General features: G+C 37.4%; 1 protein-coding gene across 3 annotated transcripts in view; it reads left to right on the forward strand.

Moving 5' to 3' along the window:
* LOC106870669 (sodium-dependent proline transporter) overlaps positions 1–11016 on the forward strand; it is a 121427-nt gene that overhangs the window by 90222 nt on the left and 20189 nt on the right. For 2 of the 3 annotated variants that reach the window (XM_014916820.2, XM_052969188.1), the window contains exon 2: positions 2076–2180. The exons of the other annotated variant lie outside the window; for it this stretch is intronic. In XM_014916820.2, coding sequence (XP_014772306.1) covers positions 2076–2180 — 105 coding nt within the window. The remainder of the gene's footprint in view (positions 1–2075; positions 2181–11016) is intronic. 3 annotated transcript variants of the gene reach the window in all.

Raw genomic sequence — 11016 nt, forward strand, 5'->3', positions numbered from 1 at the left:
TATATATATATATGTATATATATGTATATATGTATATATATCTTCAAATATGAATTAGAAGCAGTTTGAGGTGTATAAACAAAACCGAACACAAATACACAAGATATGTGGGTTGTTAGTTCTGGGATTTTTAGATGTAAGAAAATACATTCTCTATGCACCTGGTGTTAAAAAAACACCTGGAAGTCGCTTGACTGTGACTTACATTCAGGTGTTATTTTACACCATAAAATATATTCTCTTACGTCTAAAAACCACTGCTGACCCATGAACTAACAACACATTTTGTGTATGTGTGTTCTATTTTGTTCACACACACATCGAAGTATGTGTGTACATATGTATGTATATGAATGTCTGAATGTATATCCATTTTCAGAAAGCACCACATGATGCTTGTTCATCATATTTGGCAAAGTAATTAATAAAATAAATTGACCTGGTGGTATTATGAATGGTTCTACTGCTGAATGCCTTCCTATCATTTGTCTCATTCTCACTCCATCTCTATTTGTACTTTTCCTATATTCAGATATACAAAGTATATTCGCATATAAACATAGTTTTTAATATCAGTGCTGCAGCATGTTTGAATGGTTAAGAAGCTTGCTTCCTGTCTACATTGTTTTGTGTTCAATTCCACTGAGTGACAATGTGACAAGCATCTTCCACTAAAACCCTATGTTGACCAATATCTTGTAAGTGTATTTGATTGACAGAAACTAAAAGAAACCTGTCACACACACATACACATATCAGACAGGTATGTGTGTGGAGTGGTTGGCGTTAGGAAGGGCATCCAGCTGTAGAAACTCTGCCAAATTAGATTGGAGCCTGGTGTTGCCATCCGGTTTCACCAGTCCTCAGTCAAATCGTCCAACCCATGCTAGCATGGAAAGCGGACGTTAAACGATGATGATGATGATATATATATATATATATATATATATATATATATAGATAGATATATAGATAGATATATGTATATATATAGATATATATATATATACACACACACACACACCTCTATATATATATGCACACACATTTTATATATATATGTATATATAAAGCCTTTTGAATAAAATTAGGTAGATGGAAACTGTGCAGAAGACTGTTGGCTAGGTTCATTATCATCATCATAATTATCATATAATGCCCACTCTGCCATGCTTGAGTGGGTCAGATGGAATTTGTTGAGGCAGATTTCCTATCGCTGGATGCCCTTTGAAAAAATTATTATTATTATTATTATTATTATTATTATTATTATTATTATTATTATTATTATTATTATTATTATCATTATTATTATTTTATGTTTGACTTTTGCTTTGCATTTGTACAAGTTGGCTCCAAGTCTCACCCAGAGACCTCAAGAGACAACAAGATAGAAGTTCTTGTTGGTGTTATGCCTAGGGTACCATATATTTGGTTTTGCACATAGTGTCGTTCTAGAGAATGTTTAAGAAACCATAAGAAAATTATGTGTTTGTTTTAAAATTTGAGATTACATAGATAGTATTTTATGTAGGATATGGACATTTCCCATGAGCACTATCTTTTGAATTTCTGCCATTTTGGGGTTTCCTGGTATTTGAGCTTATTATTATTATTATTATTATTATTATTATTATTATTATTATTATTAAGGTGATGAACTGGCAGAATCATTAGCATTCGGGACAAAATGCTTAGTGGCATTTCGTCTGTCTTCACGTTCAGAGTTCAAATTGCGCCGAGGTGGACTTTGCTTTTTCTTCTTTCAGGGTCAATAAAATAAGTACCAGTTGAGCACTGGGGTCAATTTAATCAACATATGCCCTTCCCCAAAATTGCTGGCATTGCACCAAAATTTGAACTCATTATCATCATCAACATTATCATCATTATCATCATCATTATTATTATTATTATTATTATTATTATTATTATTATTATTATTATTATTATTACCATGAAATTCATTTACTTGTTCATTTATAAAAAAATATGAAAAAAAAAAAAAATCACTCATTTGCAAAAAAATTATTTATTTTCATTTTTCTCTCTCTTCATACTTTGTTCCATTTCAGAGGGGTACCGAAAAATATAGTGACCCTCGGTCGGCAGAGGAGGGAACCACTCGGAAAAGTACGACCTGGTTAAATGAACCTTATCGTGGCACTGCAATAAACGATGTAATTATGTTGGCCGTTGTTCATTGCCAATTTTATTCCACTGGATCTCTCAACAATCTCTTCTTCTTGCCTCAATGTTTAACCACCTCTGCCATTTAAGTCCGCGGTCTCTTATATCTATATTTTCTCATGATCCTCTTTCTCACCAACACTCATTGCTTACATCTTTCTTTTCTTTTCTTCTTATATATATAACTACTTCTATTACAAACTAATATTATTATTTAAATTTTTTTTGCCATTCTTTCTTCTCTTCATCTTGTACTCTATTTCTGAATCGTTCTTTTATATATCTGTTGGTCCTCTATCGATTGTTTAACCATTCACTCACTGTTAGTCTGTTTTTCATTCTCTTACCCTCTCTATCCTTCAGCGTTTGCCTTCCAGATACATCTATCAATCTATCTCTTTGTTTATTTGATTCTCTCCTTATCTGTCGCTTTATCTAACTTACCAACTAACCCTAACTAAATGTCGGCCATTTTTATTTAGCTAACAAATCATTATTTCTTCTATTTTCTAGTTATTTATTTTTTAGCACATATCTTCTCTTGCAATTCAATTCTTACTAACATTTGCTTTATGGAATTGCCAAACTCTTGCCTTGTCTGCTTTCTGTTACTCATTGGCATTATAAACATTTGTTCCTATGCTGTTCCTATGTTACTGACTTTGGTTATTATATATTTTTATTATTTTTTAAAAATTTCTGTCATATTACCAGGTAACCTACCAACCAGGTGATCAATCAAGCAATCATTAACCTCAAGAACATTTTGTTTGATTACTGTTTTTGAAGATTATTTGTTTTTTTATGTTGAATGTTTTATAAAAAGAAGTCCAAGTCTTTGTAAACCGAATTTCAAAGCCAGTTTCAATTCTTAATTGTGAAAGAAATCTTACATTGTTAATTATTTTTTTGGTAATGATTTCAACATTCCACTGTTTTAAGTCTGTGAGAGTTTATAGTTCTGTAAGAAATAATTATTTGCAGCTTGGTGTTTTGGACATTTTAATGCAAATCCCATCGCATTTGTCTTTTATTCCATCAAAATTTATAAAACAAGATCCAGTATTTATAAAAGATTGAGTTAATCCAATCGACTATATTGACCGTCCATTGATTCTGTAGGTGTATGCACAACTGTACGTGTATATGCACGAATCCACATGCATCAGTATTTATATCTATGAGTGTATGTGTGTGTGTGTGTGTGTGTGTGGTCTCTGCCTCACTCTGTCTGTTTCTCACAGTAGATATCATCATCATTGTCATCATCATTTTATGTTCCCCCTATACTTGCTAGCAGGGGTTGGATTCAGTTCTGTATTTAAGAGATGAGGATTTACGTACATTATTTACGTTATTTACATTATTTACCTTTGACAGATATTGTGTGAGCAATTTTCTGCTGCTTCTAGAATGATGAGCCAAAAGTTTTTTTCTGCTGTTACTGCTTCATGGAGAAATCTAGGCAAACCGGGGTTACAATCACCACTGTGATATCAAAGACGAACAATGGTTTAAATTTTTAGGAGCCATTTGTTTTCTACTCGTATGTAACATTGTGCAGGTGTACCATGTGTATGTACAAATCTATAGCAAGTGTATACCTGCACGATGTTACGTACAAGTTGAAAATAAATGGCTCCTAATAATTTAAACCATTGTTCGTCTTTGTTATCACAGTGGTGATTGTAACCCCCGCTTGCCTAGATTTCTCCATGAAGCAGTAACAGCAGAAAAAAACTTTTGGCTCATCATTCTAGAAGCAGCAGAAAATTGCTCACACAGGTACAAAACCACGTTTGCAGTAACATGACATAGGGGCCCCACCCCTTTTTCTGAAAACAAAACAACCTCGGTCTGAGAATCAAACTGGAAGTGACTCTCTTCTGACAAGTTGTGTAAACTAATGCGAAATAGTCGTGGCACTCTGTCGGTTACGACGACGAGGGTTCCAGTTGATCCGATCAACAAAATGTTAATGTACAAGTGGCTGAGTACTCCACAGACATGGGTACCCTTAATGTAGTTCTCAGGGAGATTCAGTGTGACACAGAGTGTGACAAGGCTGGCCCTTCGAAATACAGGTAGAACAGAAACAGGAAGAGTGAAGGAAAGTTGTAAAGAAGGAGTACAGCAAAGTTCACCACCACCACCAGAGCTGCATGGAACTTTAGGTGTTTCCACTCAATAAACACTCACAACACCCGGTCTGGGAATCGAAACCACGATCCTATGACCGCGAGTCTGCTGCCCTAACCACTGGGCCATTGCGCCTCCACACTAGATCGTGATACAGTGGACTTATCGTTGGAGATAACAATAAGATTTGCTGTGATAATATGCTTTGGCATTTCTTTCATAGCTTAAGAATATTTCATCTTTAGTCTCCTCTGATTGATCTATGTCTGTTGCCTGAAACTAAATTTAAATGCTTGACCCATAACCATAAAAACAGCAGTTAAAACCTTGACCACTTATCTGGATATATTATTACAAGATTTGTTGACTTTGGCGATCTGGAAGCCTGCGTTGACCTTGGCAAGGTTTCAAACTCAACTTGACTGACTATCAATTATATTGTAAATGAAACAGTCTGATTGACTCTTGGCCAGTTTAACTGTATTATTCTTAGCTTAAATCTAGTTCCATTACAGCTAATTAAACTTTACCATTCATTCAGCTCTCTTCTCTTTGTAATTCCATCTGTGTGGATGTTGTCACAGCATTTCAAACTCTAGTACTCAGTTTTTGGCTGCTGTTTTATGGCAAGTTTGTTGTCTTAACCCCTTCGTTACTATATTTCTCTGGAGTCGCAATGGTCCAGTGGTGAGGGCAGCGGACTCACGGTTGTAGGATCGCAGTTTCGATTCCCACACCAGACGTTGTGAGTGTTTATTGAGCAAAAGCACCTAAAGCTCCATGAGGCTCCGGCAGGGGATGGTGGCGAACCCTGCTGTACTCTTTCACCACAACTTTCTCTCACTCTTTCTTCCTGTTTCTGTTGTACCTGTATTTCAAAGGGCCAGCCTTGTCACACTGTGTCACGCTGAATCTCCCCGAGAACTACGTTAAGGGAACACGTGTCTGTGGAGTGCTCAGCCACTTGCACATTAATTTCACGAGCAGGCTGTTCCGTTTATCAGATCAACTGGAACCCTCGTCGTCGTAAGCGACGGAGTGCCACTATATTTCTGATGAAATACGTATTTCCTGTTTTCACTAATGTAGCTAGGGTGGCTGCTACCTGGGGCAGACCACCCCTTCCACCCCATCCTGCTACGCTACTGTATGTATCTCAGTTTATTACATAATGAATCAAGACCCATGGGACACACTAAATGGTTCATCTAACGAAAAATTACTTTGAAGTTTTTAGCAGTGAGGCCTGTTTCGGGATGAGCCATGTCCCATCCAGCCAGCTTCTCAAAAATGATTGCTCATGCCTGTCCTAGTATTAGCTCAGTAACTCATGCTATTGAACTAATTCTAAGGTTGTTTAATTTCCTAGAAATAGCAGCGAAATATCCCTTAAATGACACATTATACCATCTATGACAGTGGTTCTCAACCGTTTTTTTTTTTTACCTATGGGCCCCTTAGGTTCCTATTTTACTCAAGTGGACCCGACCACCAATAGCCACTTGATGTTTAAAGAATCCTGTTATATTTTGATAATTAATTATTATTAGGAAATTGTATAAAAAAAAATTGTTAAAATATTTTTGTATATTGTAGAATTAAAACTGGTTTAATGCACATAAATTTTAACAACAAATTCTTAGATTGGCCCCCTCCTAGGGTCAGAAGGATGTTCGTTGAGAACCACTGATCTATGATAAAAGAGGACATGTTGACATGTTGGAAATGTCCTTGATAGAGGAAACGAAAAAAAAAATGATAGGATGGTCATGGTTGGAGTGTCTTTGTGCATAAGCTGGGGTGTCTTTGTGCATAACTTGGAGTGTCTTTGTGCATAACTTGGAGTGTTTTTGTTCTGTGGGAGCAAGCCTTGAGATAGACACCAAGAACAATAAGTATAGCTATAACGACACCACCAAGGACACAAGAAGATTAGTTAAACCTCCAAGAACATCAGTGTTGTCCTTAAGCGACATTAATATGTGAGCACAATCATAAAAGAATAGTAACAGCAATAACAATTTGGCCTTCAACTACAATAACATCAATAACATTAAAAATTCAAAGCACTGAACAAGATAAAGCGAAAAAAAATCAAAAAAAAAAAATCAATAAAATGCAGAGTATAGATCTTGGCTATAAGAATCAACATTGATACAATATGACATAAACACTGCCATACTGTTTTATGCTCTTAACTTCGATATGTATTGAGTCCAACAGAATAGTGAAATGTTTATATTGTACTGGAGTGTTTTATGCACCTGGCTTCCAAAATGATAAGTATATATATGACCTTAATTAATTCGTGTATAAACCAGCCAGATCTGGCCCAAATATTCTATCTGTTTTATGTTCAAACCAGTCAGATCCAGCCTCTCACACCTACCCTACTATGTCGTTCTAAATGCAAACTGTTATGTCCTCGAATTCTCAAAGCTGCAAGATGATGCCTGACTAATTCGAGACAATGGGAATAAATGAGCATTATTACATTTGGCAGAATAATCTGAATGCTAAAGGGTTAAATCTCAAAGTCTTCATGTTTATCATCATCATCATCGTCATCGTCATCATCATCATCGTTTTACGTCCGCTTTCTATGCTGGCATGGGTTGGACGGTTTGACTGAGGACTGGCAAGCCAGTAGACTGCACCAGGCTCCAATCTGATCTGGCAAGGTTTCTACAGCTGGATGCCCTTCCTAATGCCAACCACTCTGAGAGTGGAATGTAGTGGGTGCTTTTTTACATGCCACCGGCACAGGAGCCAGTCAGGAGGCACTGGCATCAACCACATTCAGATGATGCTTTTTACATGCCACTGGCACAGGAGCCAGTCAGGGGGCACTGCCATTGACCATGCTTGAATGTTGCTTATTACATGCTGCCAGCACAGGTGCCACTCAGGCGGCACTGGCATCAGCCATGACTACGATTTTTCATTTAATGTCCATTTCTCATGCTTGCTTGGATCAGACAGTTTGAAAGGATCTGGTGAGCCAGAGGGCTCTGTTGAGCTCCATGTCAGGTTTGGCATGGTTTCTGCAGTTAGATGCCATTCCTAATACCAACAACTTTACAGTGTGCATTGGGGTGCTATTTATGTGCCGCCGACACTTGTGGAGGTGCCAAGTAACTTGGGAAATGGGAAAGAACAAGGAGAAGGAAGAAGAGGGAAAGAGAAAAGCTCACTTGACTAAGTGGGGGTGGGTATTTGGGTGCGTGGAGAGATTCTGCTCTGAAATGCAGTACATGCATTCCAGCACTAAGACAAGGTGTGTGTGTGTGTGTGTGTGTGTGTGTGTGTGTGTGTGTGTGTGTGTGTGTGTGTGTGTGTGTGTGTGTGTGAGTGAGTGAGTGAGTGAGTGAGTGAGTGAGTGAGTGAGTGTGTGTGTGTGTGTGTGTCTGTCTGCCTGTCTGTCTGTGAATGTGTGAGTATGTGTGTATGTATATATATATTTATCATATTAAGGGCTTTACTACACATAAAGGCCTCACATTATAAGCGTCTCTTCAAGTCAAAACTACTTTAATAAATATACAGTGTACCGACAGCGAGGGAATGTAACTTGGAAGTGGTCAAGTAGTTTTGACTTTAAGAGTCCCTTATGTGTATGATTGTGTATAGAGGAATATATTACTCAAAGAAATTCCAACTTTGTCTGATTTTCACGTTTTATTTACAATCTTATAATAATATAAGATAATATAATATGAAATGAAATGATAGAATATTAAATATCCATTCTGACTGAAGTAATAAACTATGCAATCTTCAGCTTCATGTAGTAGTGGTAACACTTAGGTTTTACAATTTACAACTATATATGTATATAAACTCATGTTTATTGTCTGGAAATCTTTCATCACACATCTGTGACCTCTTCAGCGACACTTTTCGTTTCCATGTATGCTCTTGCTCCACTTACTCCATTCTGTTCATGTAAGATGTATATCCTTATGTGCGCATGCATCCGTGTTTGTGTATGTGTGTGTGTGTGTGTATGCTTGTGTGTGTGTCATTGCTTTTAGCAGCACTGTGGCCTTCTCTTCAGCCCCATTCTCTCACCCTGTCGTGCTGCTGCTGTCCTAAGACCCAAAAATTTGGTACAGTTCCTGTATCTCTCTGTTTGTGTTTGCCCACGGTGTTGCCATCGTGGTAGTTGTTGTCACCGTTGTCACTGTCACTGCAGCTGTTGTTGTGGCTGTCCATGAAATTTCTTGTGTATGTGTTTGTGTGTGTGTTTGGTTTGCTTCGTATGTTGCTTGTATCCATGGCCTTTATATGAATTTATTTATTTATTCATTTCATCTATTTCTGTTTCGTATATTTATCACAGGCATATGACAAATATATTTATTTATTTATATATTTATATAATTATTTATTTATTTTTTACTTTTTATTTATTTATCTCTATTTCTTATATGCATCATAGGTAAGGGCATATATGTCTGTTGTGTCTATTACCCTGCATATACAGATACATACAGGGTAATACATACGCAATAGACACAGCAGGCATGTATGCACTTACCTGTGATATATATAAGAAACAAAGATAGATAAATAAAAATAAATAAATATATAAATAAATATGTGTCACATGCCTGTGATAAATATAAGAAATAGAGATAGAAAAAAAAAATGAATCCATATAAAGGGCACGGATACAAACAACATAGAAAGGGAACCCATACACACACACAAACACACACACAAGAAATTTCACAGACAGCCACAACAATATCAACAATATGAAAGACAACGATAGCAGCAACGGTGACAACAGTGGGAATAATAACAATAATTACCACAATGGCAACATTGTGGGTGAACACACAAACACAGAGAGATACAGGAACTGTACCAAATTTTCGGGTCATAGGACAGCAGTAGCACAATGGGGTGAGAGGGTGGGGCTGAGGGGAAGGCCATACTTCTGCTAAGAACAATGACACACACAAGCATGCCCACCCACCCACACACATATACACACATAAACACAGGTGCAAATGCATGCACACATAAGGATACACATCTTGGAAGAACGGAATAGAGTAAGTGGAGCAAGAGTACACATGAAAATGAAAAGCGTCACTGAAGAGGTCACAGATGTGTGACACAAGATTTCTGGGCATTGGACATGAGCTAAAATAAGGACAGTAATAAACGAGTGAAGAACTAATATATATTTGGCAAAAGAATGAAAAAATGACCCTCCTGAAATAGGCTGCTGCACTTGTGATTGCTAGATCATGGGTTTGATTTCCGAACTGGGTAGCATGTTGTGTTCTTGAGCAAAACATTTCATTTCACATTGTTTTGTGGGTAGGAGAGTGACAGAATAATTAACACATTGGCAAAAAGTTAACGAATAATCTCATTAAAATGCAGTATTTCTTTTACTTGTTTCAGTCATTTGACAGGGGGGAGGGGCATACTGGAGCTCCAGTCTACTCAGCTGACAAAAATGAGTTTAGCTTGTGGTGGACTGGTATCCTATCCAGGTGGGGAATTTATATGCCATGAAACCAGGAAAGCAGCCCTTGTGAGTCAACATTACCTGAGAAAGTTACCTTTACTTTCACTTTTGTTCCCTGCAGAATTACTGACCTTGAACCCTGTAATGGACAGGTGTCCCTTTCAGGAATAGTTGTGGTAACCATCTTTATGAGCCACAGGGTTTAAGAAAACCAAATACAAAAGCTTCTGGTGCATCTAGATGCTTCTTTACATTCGGTCTCCTTGTCAAATGAAAATTCTCAATATATATCATAATTGAACCATACTCAATGACTGGTCACCGCGCCAGTGGAGCACTAACAGCACTGTCGAGCGTGTGTTCATTGCCAGAGCAGCCATCTGGCTTCCATGCTAGTGGCCCGTAAATAGCACCATTAGAGAGTAATCGTTACCAGCGTTGCCTTCTAGCACTTGTGCTGGTGGCACGTTAGAAAATCATTCGAGCGAGGTTGTTTCCAGTACCGCTGGACTGGCTCCCGTACAGGTGGCACGTAAAATACACCATTTTGAGCGTGGCCGTTGCCAGTACCTCCTGACTGGCCCTCGTGCCGGTGGAACCTAAAAGCACCTACTACACTCTCGGAGTGGTTGGCGTTAGGAAGGGCATCCAGCTGTAGAAACTCTGCCAGATCAGATTGGAGCCTGGTGCAGCCATCTGGCTTGCCAGTCCTCAGTCAAATTGTCCAACCCATACTAGCATGGAAGGCGGACGTTAAACGATGATGATGATTGCTAGACAGTAAAATGCAACATGTACCTCTGGAGAAAAAAAAAACCAACAAAAAAAAACAAAGCAAAAGGAATGTTGCATGTGCATTTTAGCATAAAAATGTTGCATATATGCATCCTTACAATTCACTGTCCATTGTACAAGCCTCTCTCTCTGTTCTTTGGTACTTTAATGATGCATGTGTCTTGCTTGAGTCTGTGCATTTTATTTTTTTTCCTACTGAGCTGCATTGCATCAGATTCAGCAACTTCCCTGCTGATGTTGTGTATACTACTACTACTACTATAATATCAAATGTCTCTGCCAACTGCAAGATGTTATCTTTTGTCTATTTTAGAACATCTTTTTTTCATATTTTATATGTAGTCTATGCATATATATATACATGTTCATTTTATAATGTGTATACATACATACATATATATATA

This window comes from Octopus bimaculoides, chromosome 7 (genome assembly GCF_001194135.2).
Source record: "Octopus bimaculoides isolate UCB-OBI-ISO-001 chromosome 7, ASM119413v2, whole genome shotgun sequence".
In the NCBI taxonomy this organism is placed as follows: domain Eukaryota; kingdom Metazoa; phylum Mollusca; class Cephalopoda; order Octopoda; family Octopodidae; genus Octopus; species Octopus bimaculoides.